General features: G+C 36.9%; 2 protein-coding genes and 1 long non-coding RNA gene across 8 annotated transcripts in view; 2 read left to right on the forward strand and 1 right to left on the reverse strand.

Moving 5' to 3' along the window:
- scn1lab (sodium channel, voltage-gated, type I like, alpha b) overlaps window positions 1-6,183 on the forward strand; it is a 42,319-nt gene extending 36,136 nt beyond the window's left edge. Inside the window, exons 22-27 of the mRNA XM_067374807.1 lie at window positions 326-607; window positions 719-772; window positions 1,115-1,252; window positions 1,669-1,773; window positions 1,911-2,181; window positions 3,560-6,183. Of these exons, the coding sequence (XP_067230908.1) occupies window positions 326-607; window positions 719-772; window positions 1,115-1,252; window positions 1,669-1,773; window positions 1,911-2,181; window positions 3,560-4,755 (2,046 nt within the window). The 3' untranslated portion in view covers window positions 4,756-6,183. The remainder of the gene's footprint in view (window positions 1-325; window positions 608-718; window positions 773-1,114; window positions 1,253-1,668; window positions 1,774-1,910; window positions 2,182-3,559) is intronic.
- Window positions 1-24,810, reverse strand: part of LOC137011720 (uncharacterized) — a 41,265-nt gene that overhangs the window by 12,170 nt on the left and 4,285 nt on the right. The window contains exons 2-3 of one of the 2 annotated variants that reach the window (XR_010893514.1): window positions 1,157-1,230; window positions 467-804 (exon numbers count right to left, since the gene is read on the reverse strand). This is a non-coding gene — a long non-coding RNA (uncharacterized lncRNA). Of the gene's footprint in view, window positions 1-466; window positions 805-1,156; window positions 1,231-24,810 lie in introns of those variants that run through there. The other variant, XR_010893515.1, reaches the window with a different exon arrangement.
- The window catches only part of xirp2a (xin actin binding repeat containing 2a), a 44,136-nt gene continuing 36,977 nt past the window's right edge, over window positions 17,652-24,810 (forward strand). For 3 of the 5 annotated variants that reach the window (XM_067374801.1, XM_067374802.1, XM_067374803.1), the window contains exon 1: window positions 17,653-18,823. In XM_067374801.1, the coding sequence (XP_067230902.1) occupies window positions 18,638-18,823 (186 nt within the window). In that variant the 5' untranslated portion in view covers window positions 17,653-18,637. Of the gene's footprint in view, window positions 18,824-24,810 lie in introns of all 5 variants that reach the window. The other 2 variants (XR_010893513.1, XM_067374804.1) reach the window with 1 other exon arrangement.

The following is a 24,810-nucleotide window of genomic DNA, read 5'->3' on the forward strand; positions in this document are numbered from 1 at the left end:
GAATCAGAAATCAAATTGACACATTAGCCATTGTTCAATTATTATCCTTTTTATTAACTAATCGGTTTTAATGTAGAATAAAATAGGTTTAGCTTTGCTATTCTTTGCTAAACCCTCTAAAACTCAACTTGTCATTTCCCAGAATTGTATTATCTTAATTTGTGGTAAGGATTTAGCTTTTATTAGAGCGTAAGCTATACGTTATAGAAGTTTAGGAAGTTCATTGTAGTTTCCTCAGCTCTTGTGTCGTTAGCAAGAGTTTCTGTGCGTGACGTGAATAAGCTAAGGTATTTGTATGTGACATGATATATTTCTTTTTTTCTAGGTTGTAGTGAATGCCCTGCTGGGAGCCATACCTTCCATCATGAATGTGCTGCTGGTGTGTCTGATCTTCTGGCTGATCTTCAGCATCATGGGGGTGAACCTCTTCGCTGGGAAATACTACCATTGCATTAATATCACCAACGAAGAAATTATTCCCATCACTGTGGTCAATAACAAGTCCGATTGCCTAGCCCTGATTAATAACAATGATACGGCACGCTGGAAAAACGTGAAAATTAATTTCGATAACGTGGGAGCCGGATACCTGGCACTACTGCAAGTGGTGAGTGAGCTGAACTCGTGACCCAGACCGTGATTTATGTTAAGTACGAGGTTGTCTGTTGTAGTATATTTACATTATTTATTGATTATTGATTTTTTTCTGTTTCACAAGGCCACGTTTAAAGGATGGATGGACATCATGTACGCAGCTGTGGATTCTCGTGATGTAAGTGTTTCTCTTCACTGTAGTGGACAGATCTGTAAAAGCCATTTTTAATTATTCAGGTTGCAATGTTACTTTCAAACCACCTTTGCCTCTTATAGTTCACTGTCACTTGTATTCTTGTTTTGAAGTAAACATAAATTAATTAATATTTGTGATTTAACAATTAATGAATCAATGGGATAAAGAATATTTTTGCATGGAAATTCTCACATATCCTTTGGTTTTGTTTGAGTACAATACATAGACAACTGTGGTCAGTGAACTAATGCAGATTAAGTTACTTGTAATGCACATGAGTAGTGTGAATGTGTAATAAAATACAACATTTTCTTGTTCTTGCAGGTGGAGCTGCAGCCTGACTACGAATGTAACATTTACATGTACCTGTACTTCGTCATCTTCATTATCTTCGGCTCCTTCTTTACCCTCAACCTCTTCATTGGTGTCATCATCGATAACTTCAATCAGCAGAAGAAAAAGATAAGTATTTAAACTGATTGAGGTGAATTTAAACACTTTAATATAATGTAAGATGCAGCTCTGTTAAGACCTTAGTTATCATTGTTTGTGTTTAGTACAAGTAATGAGGAATATTAAGCATATTACAATATGAAGCCTCAAATCAACCTCTGCGATTTTCAGTTTACTTTCAAAGAGAATGTGATGTGTACACAATCTGTGGTTTTGTTTAGTGAGCACAATGGTACCTTATTGAACTGGTTTTGTTTATAAAACACACAATGGTTGTCCATTGAGAGATTAATAGAACCTGGTATGGGCTGAACTGCCTCTGACATTTTCTGAGGTTCACAGGTGAAAAACTGGTTGCTTTATGTTTGTGTTGTGACATATAATGAAACCATGGTTGTAACCAGTCTTCTTCATTTGCTCTTTACCTTGGAGGTCAGGATATATTCATGACAGAAGAACAGAAGAAATATTACAATGCCATGAAGAAACTGGGATCTAAGAAGCCTCAAAAGCCAATTCCCAGGCCTACGGTATGACACACACAGCTCACTTCCACAGACCGTCACACTAGGGTTTTAAGAACGTCCACTGTTTTTATTAAACAGCATTATTTTCTTTATATGACATAGATATATATATATGATAATTTCTCTGTACTTCCCTCTAGAACAAGTTTCAAGGCATTGTCTTTGACTTAATCACCAAACAAGCCTTCGATATTGTCATTATGATCCTGATCTGCTTGAACATGGTGACCATGATGGTGGAAACTGATGACCAGACAGATGATATGGACAATATTTTGTACTGGATAAACCTGGTTTTCATCGTCCTCTTCACTGGAGAATGTGTGCTCAAGATGATCTCCCTCCGGCACTACTACTTCACCATTGGCTGGAATGTGTTTGACTTCGTAGTGGTGATTCTGTCTATTGTTGGTAAGAGATTCTTGGAGATTCTACAAACATTTACTATCATAACACTTTTTAGTGGATTTAGGCCAACAACATACTTTATGTAAATATTATGTACATGTTGTTCCTTCATTACAGTAAAGGTGCAGTCACATATACAGTTGTTTGGCACATTTTTGCAGATGAAATCTAGTCATTTCAATAGGAATCCATTCGATCAGGAATTTCGAACGAGGGCAAAAGAAATAACTGATTCAGTTCCGTCCACGGGCAGCGGAAGCAAAAAAATGTGGGTGGATCCTCCCCCAGAAAGATTTTACTGGAGAAGATGCCATTTCCAGTATTCCAGTGCTTTTTAATTAGACAAGTAAGGGATAATCTATGTCTAGCTGTGCAGTAAACGATTTTAATGCACAGCCAGCCTTTAACATTTTTTATATGTACAGCTAGCCGTGGATTATTCCACTTATTTCATGGTAATTTTATTTATTTTTTTTTTTTAAGATATATTTATGGGTTTTTGTGCTTTTATTCAAATAGGACAGTAGAGAGCAGACAGGAAAGAGGGGGCAGGATCGGCAAAGGACCTCGAGACAGGAATCGAACTCAGGTCCCCGTGAACGCATTTGCGCCATGTGTCGTCGCACTAATCACTAGGCTATCGGCGCCAATGTCATTTTATTGTTAATGATTTTTGTAGTCAATGTTTGACTGGAAGGGTAAAACTGACAAACTGTTATTTTCGTCAGTGACGGTTCGTTAGATCTAGCATTCTGCCCACTTTTGAATCAGATACAGAGATTAAGCAGGGCGTGACTTGTTGACTTGGAACTACCTGGATTTGAGGAAGCAGCAGTTTTGATGTCAAGGCTGCCTGTAGCTAAAATGTGGAATGGAGTTTAATTTATTAGGGCATTCCTCAAGTGGAATGGATTTGACTGACGGTGCTCTGAAAAGTGAACAGACATATGCACTGAATTGGAAATGGTAAAAAAAAAATTGCAGAATGCGACCGCAACATAATTGATATGAAAGAGTAAACTGGCCAAAGAAGACAGTTTAGGCCAGGGATGGTGAACATCGGTCCTGGAGAGCCAAAGTCCTGCAAACACACCTGAACAAGCTATTCAAGCTCTACTAGAAAGCTATAGGCAGGTGTGTTTTTATCAGGGTTGGAGCTAAACTCTCTAGGACTGGAGTTCAGCACCGCTGGTTTAGGCTAATGTCTGCTATAGTTATATATGATTACCTTGCAGTAATGCTTAAAATGCAACAATGCTAGAAGCATTTACCATAATGTACTGTATTTGTGTAGAGTTTGCTTTGACCCTACCTCAATAGAGTGTTGTATAAAAATGATGAGATCACTTATTGTTTTTTTCTTTTTCTTTTTTTTTGTCAGGCATGTTCCTCTCTGAGATGATTGAGAAATATTTTGTATCGCCAACCTTATTCCGAGTCATCCGACTTGCCAGAATCGGTCGCATTCTTCGTCTCATCAAAGGCGCCAAAGGCATTCGTACGCTCCTGTTTGCCTTGATGATGTCACTTCCTGCCTTGTTCAATATTGGCCTCCTTCTCTTCCTAGTCATGTTTATCTATGCCATCTTTGGAATGTCCAACTTTGCCTATGTGAAGAAAGAGGCGGGGATCGATGACATGTTCAACTTTGAGACATTCGGGAACTCGATGCTTTGCCTGTTCCAGATCACCACTTCTGCAGGATGGGACGGCCTCTTGGCGCCCATCCTGAACAAGCAAGATCCAGACTGCGACAGCGAAACAGAGCACCCGGGCAGCTTGTACCGCGGCAACTGCGGAAACCCCTCGGTCGGCATCTTCTTCTTCGTGAGCTACATCATCATCTGCTTCCTGATTGTGGTGAACATGTACATCGCTGTGATCTTGGAGAACTTCAGCGTAGCCACCGAGGAGAGTGCCGAACCGCTCAGCGAGGATGACTTTGAAATGTTCTACGAAGTCTGGGAGCGATTCGACCCCAATGCTACGCAGTTCGTGGAGTACAACAAGCTTTCTGACTTTGCAGATGCTCTGGATCCTCCGTTACGCATCGCCAAGCCAAACAAGATCCAGCTCATTGCCATGGACCTGCCCATGGTCAGTGGGGATCGCATCCACTGCCTGGACATCCTGTTTGCCTTTACTCTGAGGGTACTGGGAGAGGAGGGTGAGATGGATGCCCTGAGGGGACAAATGGAGGATCGTTTCATGGCCTCCAATCCCTCCAAAGTCTCCTACGAGCCCATCACGACAACCCTCCGGAGGAAACAGGAGGAGATGTCGGCCTCCGTCATTCAAAGGGCCTTCCGACGGTACCGCATAAGGCAAACGGTAAAGAAGGCCTCTAAAGCGTATCGGCAACAGCTGCAAGACGGGGTCGTGCATATCCCGGAGAAAGAGGTGCTTGTCATTGGAAAGTTTCAAGAGAACTCTGCGTCGGACAAAACGGATATGACTCCCTCTTCTGCCTCTCCGCCATCTTATAACAGTGTGGCCAAGTCAGAGAAAGACAAATATGAAAAAGAGAGGAGAGAGAAGGAGGACAAAGCAAAAGATGCAAGGGACAGAAAAAAATGAACGAGGGATTGAAACAGAGACTGTTCTTTTCAACTGAGACACTGTTTACAGAGCGGAACGCAAGCACCGAGGGGCAATTCACCTCAAGCGGTTTTGGAACTAATGCCAAACTGAGTGCGTGTGTGGGCCGGAGTGTGTGTATGTGCGTGTGTCTAGACTATTGTGCGCGTGCCCACCGAGCTAGCCTTAGGGTGCGTTTATGGTGTTGACGGAAAGCGTTCATTCAAGGACAGTGCCGCGACGAACACACGCACGCACACACGCTCGAGTATGACTGTTGAATCCCTAAAGACATTGGTGTGAAACAAAATGGCAAGTATAGAGTGGTGTGTGAGTTTGTCTTTTAGTTTTGAGTGTTGTCACACAATCCTGAGGACTAAAAGAAACTGTTATAGTCATCAGTAGCTAGTGCTAACACTACCGCTGGTGTCTTTCTTATTGAATGGCGTATTATATACCTGCACATTTTTGTTAGCTCATTTTTTTAATCATGTTGAACTTTTCTACTCATAGGTTTGATTGTCTAAACTACTTCATTTAAGGGCACGTCTGTGGAGGGGCTGGGGAATGTCGGTCATATCCGGTAGTGAATTATCTGAACGCTCCTATAACGGGACCTCATTTACTTTAGCGTTAGCGTATGCCGAACAAACCACACACACACACACACACACACACACACACAAACACCTTTATATATATATATATATATATACACCAGTAGGTTCCAAGTGCTACAAAATCAATCACTCAGTAAGCTGAGAGCAGAATGCTACTGTACTAATCAGGACTTTAACACATAGAATGTTTTTTTATTATTTATGGATGGAGATGTAGACCTGTCTGCACTGCCTTACTGAACACAAAAATGGATTGATTGAACGCAATCGTCCACTGTTGATAGCGGAATGAGCCAAACTCAGTGATTTTGTCAAAATGTATCTGATTCAAAAATGCTGATCAATGTTTTAGGTTCATGTTAAGCTCAATTGACAGCATTTGTGTCACTATAAGGCACTTACAATGGGGGTAAAAATGATGTGATATAAAATGGTTAAATGACAATAGATATTAAAATACACACTGTTTACAGCCACATGTATAGTAGAGCCACAAAACTATTATATTATTAAATATTATGTACAAAATATTACATAGAATAAATGCGACTCGTGTGATATAACTGCTTACTAATCTTGTCGGTTATCTTTAAAATCTGTTATCACGATAACGCTAGTAAAGCCTGTAAACTCAATAAAATTTTGCACAATATCTGCACAAAGACACCAAGAAGGAAGGTGAGGCGTTGTACCAAATTTCCAGATTTTTTTGTTATTTCTATCTTAAAGGGTCAGTTCACCCAAAAATGAAAATTCTCTCAATGTTATGAAGCGACGATAATACTTTTTGTGCGCCAAAAAAACTAAATAACGGCTTTACTCAACAATATCTAGTGATGGGCGCTTTCAAAACACTGCTTCATGAAGCTTCACAAATCTTTTTTTTTTTTTCAAATCAGTTGTTCGGAGCGTGTATCAAACTGCCAAAGTCACGTGATTTCAGTAAACGAGGCTAGTTACTTCATAAGTGTGTCAAAACGTTTCGAAATTTCAATGGTTCACGTGACTGGCAGTTTGATACGCGCTCTGAACCACTGATTCGAAACAAAAGATTTGTGAAGCTTCATGAAGCAGTGTTTTGAAATCGCCCATCACTAGATATTGTTGAATAAAGTCGTTATTTTGGTATTCTCAACACTTCATAACATTAAGGTACTCACATGAACTGTTTTAAATATGTCTTTAGTAGCTTTCTGGGCAATGAAAGTGTTAATTGTCTTGCTCTCAATGAAGGCCTCAGATTTTATTAAAAATATCTTAATTTGTGTTCTGAAGATGAACGAAGGTCTTACAGGTGTGGAACGACATGAGGGTGAGTAATTAATGACAGAAATTTCATTTTTGGGTGAACTAACCCTTTAAAGGGGCCACTTCCTATATTTTTTCTGTGCGTCTAATCAGAAGTTGTTTATTATGTCTTTACCCGACACCTGGTGCAAACAACACGTTTCTGGAATAGCAAAAACCACAGAAATTAAATTAAAAAAATATCTTACTACAAAAATTACTTTTAAATTCTCAAACAATGATTCTTTTTTTAATATAATTATTTATTATTTCCTTTCACATAAGATTCAATGTAACCGTTTTATCAAAAATATGAGTTGTACATCTTGGCATGCAAACCCTTCAGATGCTTACTTCTATTGGCAGTGTCTTACTCTAACCTTGATTCTTATTTTAGGGACTTCATTCCCGATGGTAATCAATATTATGCAACAAATGTTGTTCATTGAAGCCTAAACATTCTTTTAATTTGTACACCACAGATGATGGCGAACACAAGACATGTATCCATTCCACCCCTCCGTAAATGAGCGCAATGTTAACAGACTTCGGATAGCCTGAATGTACACTCACTGGTGAACGTGATAGGAAACGCCAATGTCACCCTACTGAATGTCTCTGTGCCAGACAGCCACATGTCTCACCTCCTCATTTTATTTTGAACAAAAAGAAAGAAAAAAAAAAAAAACATGCATAGATCTTCCAGATCTAATACCATTCCGTGCATAGGTGCAGGTCAACCTGTCAGTGGATGTCTACTGAAAAACAATTTTCCTCGTTTTTGAAGTTCAATGTCTGTCGCCGAGCAACAGCAACACCCTGAGTTCAGCTGAATAATACAATTATGACATGAGCTCTTCTGTTGAATTAGTGGTGGTGATTTTGTATGTATATACTGGCACGCTGTATCTCACCTCTGTACTCAACTCTGTAGAGGAGCACTTTTACACGCCACTTAAACTGTCATTTGGATGCATGTGATCAGTGTGTGAGAGGTGTACGTGCGAGTGTGAAAGAGAAAAAGAATATGAGAGATCTATATGTGTTTTGACTGTATGTACTGGGGCCACCATCGATGTGCTTTATTCTCATTTTCTTTATTGTTTATAATGTAAATAGTAGTTTGAAGCTCATGTTATTGTTTTGTTTTGTTTTTTTAACTTATTTTGTTTACATTTTTTTGCACAGTGCTACATGTGAAGGCCAGGTCCTGGTTTTAAATGTACATAAAAATTTATGAAGCAATCAGTGGTCGTCATATTTCATTCGTAGTGTGGTAGTAAACTGCATGCACTATATTAACCAATTACATGGTGACGTTATTTTAAAAGCCAAAAGAATAAAGATCATATTTTTTGTACCAAAGTTAAACTTATTATATTCGTTATTACGCACTCTGAAAGTACATTGCAAATATAATTTCGAGAGAGAATCATGGCAGAGAAATACATACTTTTTGTTGGGTTACTTGAAAATGCTTATGATTTGCAATCGTGTACCTTTTGTTTTGAATGTGCAATATGAATTGATTTCCTCTGAAGCGGAGCAGAGTTTGCAGACATCCACTGTAGTTTTCCAAAATAAAGCACATTTTGGGAAACCAGTAACTGAAAAGCCTAAGACAGTTATTTTGGAAATGTTTTTTTTTTTTTTTTTTTTTTGTCAAATAAGCAGCATTTGTCTCCAGTCTATTGACTGTATTGGTATATTTGTGCCATTCAAAAATTAATAAATAATCCAAATATAACAAATAGCTATCAGTCGATATAGCCATTATTTTGTGAACATTTCACCTCTAGACATCACAAATTGCTGAGAAGAGAAATGGAAGGAGGTGTAGAAGAGAGGTAAGAACAGGAGAGGGTCTAAATTTAGTCTGTTGGGTGAGATTAACTGCTGCAATCATCCTTCTAGTACTGCTAACATAGAACCAAGACTGAGAGTGTGTGTGTGTGTGTGTGTGTGTGTGTGTGTGTGTGTGTGTGTACATGGAGAAACACTCTGCAATCAGGAGTGACCCTGCTGGAGTGCCTTTCTTCCTGTTGCCTGGCAACCTGACATCACAGTACACCCTTCAGTGATTGATCACACAGCATCTACCCATAGTGCTCTGGGGTTTTCAGCAGGCTTTCCCCAACCAACAGCCCTCATTCTCAGTGTCTCTCATCCCCTCTCTCTCACACTCACTCATTCATGCTTTTTGTTCAGTCAGAGAGAGACACGGGCTCACGTTTCCTGACGTCACACTGTCTCTGTCTGATTCTTTTGAGGAGAGCTGTTTATTTTAGTCTTTAATGGCGAGGTCTGCTACAGGAGATGACGCTGCTGTGTTTATGTATGAGCTGATAAGGTTTTTTTTATGATCTGAAAATGTGTTTGTTTGTCCATTTTTTCCCCCCCAAATCAACTGAATCAAAAAACAGAAAAATAATGAAGGATAACATCAGAGATGCACAGATTAATATCCGCACCATATTCTATATTCTAAAAAAATAGAGGGTGGGGTTGGTGAATGGTGAGTGACTGACACTGGTAACATTTCAATAAAGTCTCATTCTAAATAGTCCGAGGCGCCCTCTTGTGGTTGAATGATGGTACACGTGTTGTATGATCGACGATTGCCCTTCATAAGCAAACGTGGCGTTGCACCACATGAGCAGAGAGAGTTTTTAATGATTTCTGTCTTAAAGGGGCCATAGCCTGCACTTTTTAAATCATGTTTTGATCAAATGATAAAGTAATTAATCGCTACGTTTTCAGTAAATAGTCAGTGAAAAAAGGTGCTTTAGAAAATGCTGATGATCAACCTCAGGTAAATTACTCCATTTTAAGGAATTCTCCATTTTTACGTTTTAGATAATGCATTTTGTCACTTAAGAAATTATAGTTTGGAACAACATTAGGGTAACTGATGACAGTTTTTTTTTTTTTTTTTTTTGGTTGATCTAAACCTTTGAACCTCTTGTGGAAAAGAAGTACACTTTAGTATAGGCCTACTTTTAAAAATAACACTTAATACAGAAATGATATACTTTAAAGGAATATACTTACAGTATATGCAAACTTAGTGTAATTTTTTGGACAGTTAACTGGCATGTAATTTACAGTTAAATGAAGATGTAATAGTTAAAATGTTTTATTAAATGTAGTTAGTTCAACTTAAGAGTACTTTTATGACACATTTAAAGGGTTAGTTCACTCAAAAATGAAAATTCTGTCATTAATTACTCACATTCATGTTGTTCCACACCTGTAAGACCTTCATTCATCTTCAGAACACAAATTAAGATATTTTTGATGAAATCTGAGATGTTAGTCAACCTGACTACAGTGGTTCAGCCACAGTGTAAGCATTCTGCAGTAGAACCTGGAAGCACTGAACTTAGTGTAAGGGAATGACAGGGGAGAGAAGTAATTGTTGAATAAATAATTATTTTTGTTTGTTTTTTGCACACAAAAAGCATTCTCATCGCTTTATAACATTAAGGTTGAACCGCTGTAGTCATGTTGACTATTTTAACCATGTCTTTACTACTTTTCTGGACATTAAATGTGGTACTTACATTGCTTTCTATGGAGGATAAAAAAAAAAAAACCTCTTGGATTTCATCAAAAATATCTTAATTTGTGTTCCGAAGATGAACGAAGGTCTTACAGGTGTGGAACGACATGAGGGTGAGTAATTAATGACAGAATTTTCATTTTTGGGTGAACCAACTCTAAGCAGGAATTAGATACATTTTTATATGTAATTTCATAATTCTATTGTTATTAATGGTAAACTACAATACTTTAATATAATTGCTATTGAAAACAATTGTAGTGTCATGTATGTAAATATGTAATTACACATTTTATAAAGTTTAAGTTGTAATTTTGAATTTAAAATACTTTATTTGTAATATAAAATAACACACTACAGTTAAAATTATGATCAAGTATTTTACATGCACTTTCGTTTGTTCAAATCAAAACAAGCATAGTTCATTAAAGCACAACAAAAGATTATTAAAATATAATGATCTAAAATTCAGTTTTTAAGTAAAACATTTAATTTGACATTATTACAATGCAAAGTGCTCTTTTTAACAGTTAAGAAACAGTCATGAAAGTGTAATCTCTTTAAGTAGCCTTTTATGTCATTAATATTACATTATCATTCAATTAAAGGTACAATTTGTGATATTTTTTTCCGCTAGAGGTCGCTAGAAGCCTATTCAAAACAAAGGCGTAGTTTGATGACGCCAAGTTTTAGAGCGGAAACTTGGGACATGTGGTCTCTATCTCAACGGACGGTGCAAAAGAATAGGGATTGGAGTCTGGAAGAACTCATGTTCGTGGATGCGATTATTAACGTTATTGAAGTATGAAGCAGAGCAGGACCGAGTGTTGTGGAGCTGAACGAGGAGCTGGAGCGATTGATCAACACACGCCTCACGAGCAGCGGGACTTTTATTATGAAACAGTCACCGGCGCCGCTTCCGCTTTTCCGGTCATGAGTTTACGGGAGCTGTCCTTGTCGACAGAACTAGCGGCAGATGGTAAACAGTAATTATGTTCCATAAATAAGTAACACAATCCACCATAAAACGTGCAAGAAGTAAATAAGGAACTGCTTGAAGCAAGCTAGTGGTTTGCTGGACACTAGACACTACTTCCGCATTTGTCCACGGCACTGTTGTCATGTGGTTTCTACGTCAGTAAAGGCGGTAACAAAGGGAACTGACGTCATTGACAGGTGACTGCACTGCCCCGTGTCACTGTTTAGAATGGGAATTTTCTCATGATTTACAAGTAGTTGAAAACATTAGAGATATTGTTTGTAATCAGCTGGACAAAATATATATCACTAGCCTAGTGGTTTTTGGATATTTTACTGCAAAAATTTTACATATTGTACCTTTAAGAGCCCTTCTTTTTCACACGGGTTTATTGTATGCTTGTGTAAATATGTGAGCTCCTAAATGTGTGTGCGGCTCTTTAAATGCTGTGAGTAACTGCTTCTGAATGTCACCAGCTCAATTTTTCCACCAAGTAAAAATGTGGGAAAATAAAAGAAAAAGCCTGATGATGGGAAGGGAGGGGAGGTGGAAACCATCTCACCATCTGCATTTGTGTTAAAGGGAAAGTACAGGCATTTTACCAAACCCAACAAGCTGCAAAGAGACTAGAAATGTCCCTCTTTGTGACACATGGATAAATGTTCTGATGGATAAAAGTGATGAGAAGAAAGGCATGTGATCCAAGGAACAATGCATTTAACTCTTTGAGCCGTGTTCCTCCGTGGAATCTCATATTGCCAGAAGTAGAAGATAAGTAGGTCAAGTGAGGAGAGAGTGAAGGAGAGAAAGAAACAGAGAACCTCAATCCAACCTGAAACACTTCTCTTTACCAGTGAGGAGCAATCTCATCTCCACTCAAAGATGGATTCAACACATGGTCAAATATACACTACAATATTTTACTCTCCAGAGTCAGTGTATTGCATGATAATGTCTGACCTCCAAGAACTATTTTCATGGAACTGAAAATGGTCCAGAACACAAGAGTGTAATACAATAGAGAGCCATTTAAAGAGTCTGGGACCAAACAGCTAAAGAATGCTCATTACAAGAACATAAAAATTCCTTTTTAGGAGGGCTGAGTTTTTTCCCCATTGTGAACAAAATGTCACAGGGCCTTCCAGGCCATGAGAAGACTAATGTGAGACTTCCAGTCTTTGGTTGTCAGGTGTTGATGATAGTTTATTAAAAGAACTGAATGGTAATTGGTGATGGTAATTCATGGTGTTTCTCAAGAATATCTGCTGTTTCACTTTTATTAGCTGCTTCACTCAAAAATCATTTTCAAAGTATTATGATATGATAACATAATTTTCCAAAAGTAATATTCAAACAAATGGTCTAAATTAGATTTATTTAAATATGCTTAAAGTGTTAGTGCACCCAAAATTGAAAATTCTGTCATTAATTACGCACCCTCATGTCGTTCCACACCTGTGAGACCTTTGTTCATCTTCAGAATACAAATTAAGATATTTTTGATAAAATCTGATGGCACAGTGAGTTCTGCATCGCCAGCAATAACACTCCCTTTTTCAAGGCCCAGAAAGCTGCTAAAAACATATTTAAAACAGTTCATGTGACTATAGAAACCTAATAACGACTTTATTCCACAATATCTAGTGATGGGTGATTTCAAAACACTGCTTTATGAAGCTTCAAAGCTTTGTGAATCATTTGTTTTAAATCAGTGGTTCAGAGCACCAAAATCACGTGATTTCAGTAAACGAGGCTTCGTTACATCATAAGTGTTTTGAAATTTCAATAGTTCACGTGACTTTGGCAGTTTGATACACGATCCGAGCCACTGATTCGAAACAAAAAATTCATAAAGCTTTGAAGCTTCATGAAGCAGTGTTTTGAAATCACCCATCACTAGATATTGTGGAATAAAGTCGTTATTTTGTTTTTTTGGCACACAAAAAGTATTCTCGTCGCTTTATAATATTAAAGTTGAACCACTGTAGTCACATGAACTGTTTTAAATGTTTTTAGTAGCTTTCTGGGCATTGAAAAAGGGAGTGTTATTGCTGATGAATGCAAAGATGAACGAAGGGGGAGTAATTAATGACATAATTTTCATTTTTGGGTGAACTAACCCTTTAATTTAGTTAAATTTGATAAGTATAGAATTCAGTTAATGTCAGTTCAATTAATGCAAAAGCAAATTGTCATTCAACTTTTTGAAATATGTTTTCTAAGATTAACAAAGTTTAACTTAAATTAAATTATTTTATATTTTAATTTTTTATTCAACATTTGAAATATTTTTGAGTTATTTCTATTGGAATTAAAGGAATAATTCACCCAAAAAATTAAAATTCTGTCTTCATTTACTCACCCTCATGTCGTTTCAATGTCGATTGACTTTCTTTCTTCTGTGGAACACAAAAGAAGATATTTAGAAGAATGTTGGTAATAGTTTAGTGACCATTGACGCCACTGAATGAATTAAAAAAAACAAAAAAACAACAGACATTTCTCAAAATATCTTCTTTTGTGTTCAGGAGAAGAAATAAATTCATACAGGTTTGGAACGACTTGAGGGTGAGTAAATGATGACACAATTTTCATTTTGGGTGAACTATCCTTTAACTTACTGGATTTAGTTGGCTGCTTCACTGAGTATTGTAGACTACTTAAGCACACAATGTGAGGTTTGTGCAAAAAATAAATAAAAATAAAAATCTGTCCCTCCTTCAAAATGTCTAGAAATATTGTCCACAAATGAGTAAACTCTAGCAGAATGTCTCTCTCTCTGTATTTCGGTGTGTGTGTAGTACTGTATGTAAGATGAGTGGACGGGCCTGTAAGCGAGCTGTGTTTCTGTGGGTTAAATAATGCATTTCTGTGACGTTCTCCTCCTCTCTCTCTCCTTACAGTCGTGTCTTACTTCTCTTATCATTAGTTTGCATTAACCTGACCCCATCATTCCCTCTCTTCCATTATCTCTCCTGCTCTGTACTTGCAATCTCCATCTTTTCGCCTCATCAGACATTCTTACAGTCTCCTCAGTGAAGTACAAGCATCCACTGTAGCAGAAGGTAAGAACGTGTAAATCTAGGTCACATGTTTTCACCTGTCCATGACTCAGCCGTCTGAACGTGTCCTGTATGGAATTGATTTACTTAAGTAATGCTGGTCACAGAATCCTCCCACTGGTTTATATATATAACGGGTTTCCTCCATTCATCCATCTGTCTATGGCCATTTCCCGTAAGATAAATGCAGTCATGATAAAACTGTTCACAATAAGAATGAGTTTAAGCACAGCAGTTGATTTTTTTCTGCTTACAAGCTCAGATCTATCAACAGCTTCTATGGCATGCTGTTGATTACCACAGGAAATAATTTCAACTGTTTGTAAAAATAAACTGAAATATGCATGAAACAATGTCCTAACCAGGCAATGTAGTGATAAAAGCTCAGTTTTTGTCATGTCTAGCTGTGACCATGACAGGACATTTTGTCCATTGCCTGATATCTCATTGGCCTAAAATCTACTTCTATCATACAGGTGCTGGTCATATAATCAGAATATCATCAACAAGTTGATTTATTTCACTAATTCCATTCAAAAAGTGAAACTTGTATATTATATTCATTCATTACACACAGACTGATATATTTCAAATGTTTATGATTATAACTGACAACTAAGGAAAATCCCAAATTCAGTATCTCAGAAAATTAGAATATTGTGAAAAGGTTCAATATTGAAGATACCTGGTGCCACACTCTAATCAGCTAATTAACTCAAAACACCTGCAAATGCCTTTAAATGGTCTCTCAGTCTAGTTCTGTAGGCTACACAATCACGGGGAAGACTGCTGGCTTGACAGTTGTCCAAAAGACAACCATTGACAAAGGAGGGCAAGACACAAAAGGTCATTGAAAAAGAGGCTGGGCAAATATGTCCAAGCACATTAATAGAGAGGCGAAGGGAAGGAAAAGATGTGGTAGAAAAAAGTGTACAAGCAATAGGGATAACCGCACCCTGGAGAGGATTGTGAAACAAAACCCATTCAAAAATGTGGGGGAGATTCACAAAGAGTGGACTGCAGCTGGAGTCAGTGCTTCAAGAACCACCACGCACAGACGTATGTAAGACACGGGTTTCAGCTGTCGCATTCCTTGTGTCAAGCCACTCTTGAACAACAGTGTCAGAAGCGTCTAAAGACAAAAAGGACTGGACTGCTGCTGAGTGGTCCAAAGTTATGTTCTCTGATGAAAGTAAATTTTGCATTTCCTTTGGAAATCAGGGTCCAAGAGTCTGCAGGAAGAGAGGAGAGGCACACAATCCACGTTGCTTGAGGTCCAGTGTAAAGTTTCCACAGTCAGTGATGGTTTGGGGTGCCATGTCATCTGCTGGTGTTGGTCCACTGTGTTTTCTGAGGTCCAAGGTCAACGCAGCCGTATACTAGGAAGTTTTAGAGCACTTCATGCTTTCTGCTGCTGACCAACTTTATGGAGATGCAGATTTCATTTTCCAACAGGACTTGGCACCTGCACACAGTGCCAAAGCTACCAGTACCTGGTTTAAGGACCATGGTTTCCCTGTTCTTAATTGGCCAGCAAACTGCGATATGCCAGACCCAACAATGCAGAAGAGCTGAAGGCCACTATCAGAGCAACCTGGGCTCTCATAACACCTGAGCAGTGCCACAGACTGATCGACTCCATGCCACGCCGCATTTCTGCAGTAATTCAGGCAAAAGGAGCCCCAACTAAGTATTGAGTGCTGTACATGCTCATACTTTTCAGTTGGCCAAGATTTCTAAAAATCCTTTCTTTGTAATATTCTCATTTTCTGAGATAGTGAGTTTGGGATTTTCCTTAGTTGTCAGTTATAATCATCAAAATTAAAAGAAATAAACATTTGAAATATATCAGTCTGTGTGTAATGAACGAATATAATATACAAGTTTCACTTTTTGAATGGAATTAGTGAAATAAATCAACTTTTTGATGATATTCTAATTATATGACCAGCACCTGTATATACCATACAGTTTAAAAGTTTGGGGTCGATAAGATTTTACAATTTTTTAAAAAGAAATCTGTTCAACAAGGCTGCATTCATTTGATCAAAACTACAGTTAAAAACAGTAATAATGCAGAATATTATTAGACTACAACTGAACTGTTTTCTATTTTAATATATTTTAAAATGTAATTTATTTCTGTGATGGCAAACCTGATTTTTTAGCAGCCATTACTCCAGTCTTCAGTGTCAAATGATCCTTCAGAAATCATACTAAACATTATTATCAATATTGAAAACAGTTTAATATTTCTGTGAAAAAAAAGGTCAAAAGGACAGCATTAATTTGATTTATTTCTTTTATAATACATTAAATGTATTTACTGTCATTTTTGATTAATGTGTCTTTAATAAAAGTATTAATTGCATTAAAAAATTTAAAAATGTTTTGACTGACCCCAAACTATTTAACAGTAATGTAACTAAATTGTCACTGTAAACATTTGTGTCATGCCTGGTTAGGACACAATACAATGGTTCCCCCTTAAACATCCATTTATTTATTTATTGTAACTAAGATACAAGTAAAAATATAAATCAGTTATTGTAGCTAAGATACTAACAATAGAGCCTAAATTGTATTTAACCTAAGATATTTCTAAATATGCAAGGATTAATTACAGTATGGCAATGAGTCACTGCTAATGGAGTTTGGTATAAATATTGACACCATGATGTTTTCACTTTTGTAATTGTGATTTAATTTCTCATCATACGCAGACTAAACACTACAGAAACAATTCAAACATTATAAGCTGCTTGAGGAGTAGCACTTGTATAAAGCACTCATGATCACCAGCTAAAATTCATGTTTTTTTTGGGGGGGTTAGATGAAAAAAAAGTGGCAATTATGATATAAACTCTCTGAATTTTGGCTTTATATGTCGCAATTGTGAGCTCTAATGTGTAAATCACAATATGCCATCTTATTTTTTTCTTTTAAAGTTGCAGTAAGTGGTCTGGCAAATGCTAACTTTAGCCTGTTAGCAGTATTGAAAGCATACAATCCCATCCCTCTGTCCAAAGCCACACACCATCCCCCAAAACATAAGAATGCACACACACAGCACAAGAGATGGCGTTAAACTAGCTGTCTCAAAGCACATAACATTATAATAATAATGAACGTAAACAATTTAGAGAGCTTGTACCTGACTGCTGCAGATTCATTTCGGTGTTGATACTGTTCACATGGAAACGGATATTTCTGAGTCTAACTGAAGATCCCCGGTTAGAATGTAACAGGTTGCATCTCATAATGAACATGAACGCAGCATAAGCTTGTTGTTTTGATTTGGTAAGAACTGTAAATGTGTGTCTGTGTCTGTCTGTATAAACTCTGCATAGCATGAAACGCGCTGATGGCGTATGATGTCCGCGCGAACAGGATGTAAAAACACACGTTGACAGGCAGGTAGTCATTGTATTATTTCATATGGACCGAATATAATAATTGGATGAACATTTTATGGTCCTACGCCTTCCACAGACGGTATATACAGTATTTATAGAAAATGTGTTTAACATGGGATCCAGGGTATGAGGAGACTTTCAACCAGTATGAATCACCGGCACATTTCAAGTGGGGCGGGGAGGGGGTTGATTTCCAATGGTGGTCTCCAATGAAGGTGAAGATTATTGAAGTACGTTTTACAAGAAAAAACTATTTCAATCTTTCTACTTCAAAATTTTATGTTTAATTCAATGTTACTAGTCTTGCCGTTTCTTTGTAATTATTTGTGAAAGTGACTAGCATTTTCTGAGTAGAAAGGAAATCCTTCGCCAGATGTTTTTCAGTGTAGTGTGTATCTGTCTTTATTTAAATAAAATTTATTTTCTTCTCTTTTTTTATGTTTTTGGGAATTTTATGGCTGTGTGCAGGATACAGTCTCTGGGTGGGTTCTTTTTTTAGGAAATGTGTGTGTGTTGAAAGGAAAGGGTGTTGGTGTCAAAGCCGTGAGGAGGGCTGCGGTCAAGTTTCCATGATTTGTTCAGGGGTGATGTTTGTTTCCTGTTGCCAAGAGTGTGTGTGATTATGTTTTACTGAACTGCAATGCTTCTGAAACCCTTAACTTTGGCATTCTGTGTGTGCGTGTGATTGTGTTTACTGGAAGGAAATTCATAGCAAGAGTTCACAGAGAATTTTTTTCTTCTTTTCTTTCCATTTCTCCTCCTTCAAGGCTGTCCTCGGTTTGTCCGTCTGGTTCGGCCTCCTAGACACCACAATTGTGCCACGCAGTCCTTCCTCCACATCCCTCTGTTGCTCTCTTTTCCTCTCTCTCAGCGTGTCTCTCTTCCTCTGTCCACTCTCTCAGTAGTGGTCCTCTCTGCTCTTGTGGGGGAGGCTGGAATATCTGGTTTCCTGAACAATGGAAACTCAATCAGGAAATGGACCCGAGGTGTTGAAAGAAGGAGAGTACGCTTGTTCATCTCCTCTCGCACTGCGGCCTGTGGACGCTAAAGAGGACCTGGAGGAGAACAGGCGCATTGAGAAGTTTGACATCCCACTCAGCAGTCTGAAGCAAATGTTTGAGAAACCGACGGCGCAACATGTGGTGAGTCTTAGAGCGAAAGAGAAAGAATGAGAGAATGAGAATGTGCAGAAGACAAATTATGAGCTCTTGAGTCTGTCTGTTAATGAAAAGAAAGAGTGTGTGCATTAGGATGATGTTTTTATGACATTTCACTGGTGGCTGCAAAATATAGATAGATCCTAGGCATTCTAAATAAAATCTAAAGATCCCTTCCCTTTATCATTCTTTGGTATTTAAATGATCTGTTTTGTACATTTTTTCTTGTGATTTTGTTAACTTGCAACTGTCTCTTCTGTCTGTGAGATCCTGTTTGAAAATGAAGTGCTTATATGCTAACAGTAACAGATAATGTTCTGAAAGACATGGTTAACTTTGGGGTATTTTACAACAAACACATTCTTTGCAAACATGTTCTTTCTTTGAAGCACATTCACCGGTTAGAGATCTGGACTACCAATAAAGGTTTGAAGTCAGTAAGATTTATTAATGCTTTTGAAAGCAGTGTCTTTACAGGGCTGCATTTGTTTGATAAAAAATACAGTAAAAACAGTAATATTGTGAAATATTTCTACAATTAAAAATAACTGTTGTATGTATTCCTGTGATGTCAAAGCTGAATTTTCAGCATCGTTACTCCAGTCTTCAGTGTCACATGATCCTTCAGAAATCATTCTAACATGCTGATGTGGTGCTTAAGAAACCTTTCTTATTATTATCAACAATGAAAATATTTGTGCTGCTTAATATTTTTGTGGAACATTATAGTTTTTTTGTAAATTCTTTGATAAATACAAAGTTCAAAAGAACAGCATTTGTTTGAAATATAATTTTTTTGTAACAATGCAAATAAATAAATACATTTATAGTCAGTTCTTTCTGGTTCTCGAATCTGATTGGCTGGCAGCATGCAATATTTTAGTGATAACTTTTCACCATTTGTATCACTCTGCTTGAAGCAACTGTCATGGCAGCTGAAAAATTCCACCGTATTTTTTTACAAATACTACACTTGTAGTTTTAAGAGTTTTTTTTTTTAGGTGAGAATGTAGTTGTTTAGACCTGAAATATTTAATCATATTTAATCATAGCACCTATTTTAATGATTGTTTAAATGTTTTCGGAGATGCAAGCTCCAGGCTGTCAGCGATCGTTCAGTGTACCCGCTTAGAACAGCTTCATCTCGGCCAGTGCTTCGGGGATTTGCTGCTGGCTCTTATAGTGGTTAAACATGAGATATAATTCATTTTGGGTACATAAAACGTGCAATCTTTGGTCTTAAATCTACGACTTTTTCCAGAGAAAATTAAATTGGGCTACGTTATTGCCAATATATCTAACCAAACTATTCATGTTATCGTAACTCTTCAACCAACTGCACTATCAAAATAATTCAAATTAATAAAAATTCAAATTAATAAAAAAATCTTACTGTTTCCAAACTTTGAATTTGTAGCATTTATCCATATGCATTTCCACATCTGACATCCTGTCCAGTCTGACAACAGACAGAAGATATCTAGAGATACATTTCACTGAGTTTTGTGAGCATCAGTTTATTTCCCCTAATCATGTTTTGGTATATAAGTATTTTAAAGCATTGCTGCTTTCTAGTTCTGTAACGTTATATTCGAAAGTGAAATGCTGTGCTAATAGTTTGAGACAATGAATTGAAAGGAAAAGTAAAGTGACCTGGGATCCCATTCTTTCTCTGGACAAGTTTTGGTTTCACTTGCAATAAACCTTGGATTTTCTGTTTTCCAAAGCAAACTTGCAGATTAATCAGCTATGTTATCAAAGCAACATATCCAATTTCTAAAACCTGATCAGTAGCAGGATGGCCTGCTCAAAAGACCAGCTCAGGCTGGCATAATATCCCATGCTGCTTCATGCTTATCTGGTATAGTTTGGAATATTGCCAAGCTGTTTACCAGCACAAGCTGGTGAAACTGGTCAACCAGCATTAACTTTATAATGATACAACACCAGCACACCCGTATCCCATGTTGGTGACTAGCGTTCAAAATCTTACTGTCTTTTCATGAGGGTAAGTGGTTCTCAGGTTTGTGCTACTGAAAGTTATCATACTTCGAAGAACGGCTTTGAAAGTTTAGTGTTCAACAGTCAGTTCAGTGAAGTGACACTGATGGGATGGCTGAGAATAAAAAATTCATGAGACAGGAATGAGAAATAAGTGATACAAGAATGAAAATTGAAAGAGCAGACATGAAAGGAGTAAGAAAAGATTAATAGAGACAGTAGATTAAGAGAGCAAATCAGTTTAAATTGTGTTTCATAGTTTTCATACCTTGGCAAACTGCTCTGCACTGGAAAGCTCTTGTTTTGCTGGCCTTTTACATAGGAACATTTAATCCCTTAAATTAAATTTTGTTGTGAGCTCACAGAGAGAGAGACAGAGAGAAAGGTCACAATCTGCACAATCTGGTAATACAGAGAATGTGCGTCAGCACACACACACACACACACACACACACACACACACACACACACACACACACACACACACACACACACACACAACAAAGCTACAGACACTCACAACAGAAGCAGCTACTGGCAATAAACTTGTGGGAAGCAGAGCAACTGTGCGCTGACATGCTTTCACACACACACACACAAAATGTTTCACTATGTTATTTAAAACTTATTTTGGGGGTTCTTTCCGCAACACTGGCTTTCGTATAAATAACCCTATAATTTGCATGCGGGTAATGTGTGTGTGTGTGGGCAGAGTAAAACCAACAGAAGAAAGTGAGAGAGATATAGACATATAAAGAGAGAGAACGAATGAACTAATTAGTTTAGCATGGTTTGGTTTTACTCATACTTGCAAGTACACACACACACACACAAAACCTGCGAGTTCAAAAGAATAGTTTTAATGTTATTGAAGTTGTAATAATGACTGGTGTTTGGGGTAAAACATTATAAGTAGTTAAATTATCAGATTACTTTTTTAAGTAACTAGTGAAGTAACATTACTTTTCAAGTTTCTTTTTCAAAAAAGTAAAGCAAATTATGTTTTCACATTTCTTGACTGACAGCTCTCCTGTCCTCATGTTGAGAGAAATAAAGAGCAGAGGTGTTGTGTGCGCTGTGTGAATATGATGGTTATTGTAGTTCTAGACTAAATGTGAACATGCATTTACTCATCTCACTTGCACAAAAACATTCAGTATTCCTCAAAATCAATAAAAACAGTTAAATGCAATCTCAGAATTGTATGCAAACCTGTAATAATTAACTATATTAAATTACACAAATATACTTTGTTTAATCTCACTTATTAACCAATGTCTTTGCTGCTGACCTTCAATGATCTAACTCAACCATACTAATAAGCTGAACTTTATTCTGCTGTATCTTATTCTTCTTTAATCCAGAATGGCAGCACAGCTGAAAAAAGTTTGTTTGAGCTGCGCCTTCTACTGTACAGGCATAAATATGCATTTCCTTCAGCCTGAGGCTTATTCATTTCACTTTTGGTGTGAAAGGGCCAAAGAACATTTGCCAAAAATATAACTTTTTTTGTTGTTATTAAAAAACATACAAGCAAGCCCAGCCCAGGTGACAAAAGGTAATGCAAAAGTAATGAAATGCATTACTTTTTATAAAAAGTAACTAAGTATCACAATTAGTTACTTTTTTAGGGAGTGACGTAATATTGTAATGCATTCCTTTTAAAAGTAACTTTCCACAACACTGATAATGACCATCATGTTCTTAGGATACTAGGTCAGTTATATTTTATCAGATGTATTGTATATGTACTGCATATCATCATGTATACCATCCACTGCCCTTGCATGTTCATTTATTACAGTTTTTTAAAATGGCTTACACTCAAACTTTGTTCTTTTTCTCAGCAAAACATGACACATCATTCGCAAAAGCAAACACTTAAAAAATATTCTAAAAATGGTGCTTAGCCATATACACATGAAACTATACACATAGGTAAAAAATGTAAAGCACTGCTGTCTTTTGCTTGTTGAGTGTGCAGTGGAGTGCACAGGAGTTTGTCATAGCACTCAAACATGTATATGCACAAATACGTTGTATATCTATGCACAATTGTTGCAATCCTGTTTTCACTATAAAGCTGCTTTGAAACCACCTGTAATGAAGTACTATATAAATAAAGGTGATTGATTGACTTTACAGTTATTAAAGTGAGCTGAATAAACATTGAACTGACTTGTATAATGACACTATTGGGTGGTTAGAGCTGCTTAACAGCAGGATTTGAATTTGTTACTATTGTGAAGCTGCTTTGAAACAATCTGTACTGTATAAAGTGCTATAGAAATAAAGGTGATTTGACTTGTATGCATATTCAGTATATATATGCAAAATAAACAAATTCAAGACTGAAAATGTATTATTTTTTTCTCTCAAAACATTGAGTTTTGATTTCTAAGTGAACAAATTATGTATAAGTGTTTTCACACATGACCATTAGGTGTAGGTAATCAGAAAATGAGTGTGAATGGCAGTGTTTTCCAAACAAAACACAAGAGCTGTTGGTTTTGAATGATGAGTCTAATGTAGACAATTGTTCTTGCAGTTTTGTAGACTTGTTCTGAAGATTAGGCATACAAGTGAATGGTTCCACTGAATGGGCCTCAAGTACCACTTTTAGTGTGCAAGCAATAAAAAAATGTAAATGTTTTGTGTACATACTATTTTGATATCAACTACCAGCAGGAGTGTAGTACTCTAAGCTCAGTTTAACCATGTGTACATCCATTCTGCAGAATTCCACAGAAAATGCTCTTTAGTATGGATCATCATCAGGCTAGGAATGATTCATTTCTCTCCCATTAGTTCTCAAAAAAAATGTCAAAATGCCAAAATACATCAGGATGTAACGGAAGTAGCAACATATCTTTTCTTCCATATTATGACATCAAAATGAAAAAAAAATGTAGGGTGGGGACTTGGCTCAAACCATTGGTTGTTGATTGGATAGAGGCAGATCTGAATGCTAACTTGGAGTCGATTGTATAAAAAAAAAAAAAGGCAGGGTTTATGCAGTTTTATGTTTTTTTAGTGCACATACTTACGCTGTGCACTAAAAAAGTATGTACTTAGCACTAAAAGTACACTAAAATTATGTATTTAGCATGTACTTTGAGTATGTATTATAGTAAGATGATGCCCTTGTACTGGATTATTGTCGCATATTGGTAAAGATTGCAAATTTACAACTTTAAAATGGAGCATTAGCAGTTACGTTTTAGGTTCACTTAAAAGGTTCGCCTTACATTTTTCTCTAACTGAAAAAGTCTAAAGTCAGTTGTCTCAAACTTAATATCAGCTACAAAAATATCCAGGGATGCACAATTTTCTCTGCTCTATGATCTGGAACAGACACATTCTTATCTCACTCACCATTCAAGATGGAGGATAAAATGCAAAAAGGCATTGGCAGCAATTGTTTCCACAATAAAATGGTGATAACTTGGTATTACCTATCATGGTCACCTCTGTGAAGAAATTAAGTATAGGACTTTAGTCATTTTACAGCAGCAATAACTGTAGTAACTATGGTATTTTGATGGAAACCACTGTTGAATATTTTTGTTAGAGTCTCCAGGGTAATCCATGCATAAAGCTTGAATTTGACAGGAAAAAAAGATGTAATCTAGAATACTTGGTATGTGACTTAAAGTGACATTTACCCCCAAAATGACATTTCTGTCATAATTTACTCATCCTCTAGTTGTTCCAAACCTGTATAATGTCTTTCTTCTGCTAAAGATATTTAGAAGAATGTCAGTAACCAAACAGTTGAAGGGCCCCATTGACTTCCATAGTATTTTTCTCCATACTATGGAAGTCAATTGGGTCCATTAACTGTTTGGCTACTGACATTCTTCAAAATATCTTCTTTTCAGCAGAATAAAGAAATTCATACAGGTTTGGAACAACTTGAGGGTGAGTAAATGATGACAGAATTTTCATTTTTGAGTGAACTGTCCCTTTAA

The sequence above is a fragment of the Chanodichthys erythropterus genome, chromosome 21, assembly GCF_024489055.1.
Source record: "Chanodichthys erythropterus isolate Z2021 chromosome 21, ASM2448905v1, whole genome shotgun sequence".
NCBI classification, from domain to species: Eukaryota; Metazoa; Chordata; class Actinopteri; order Cypriniformes; family Xenocyprididae; genus Chanodichthys; species Chanodichthys erythropterus.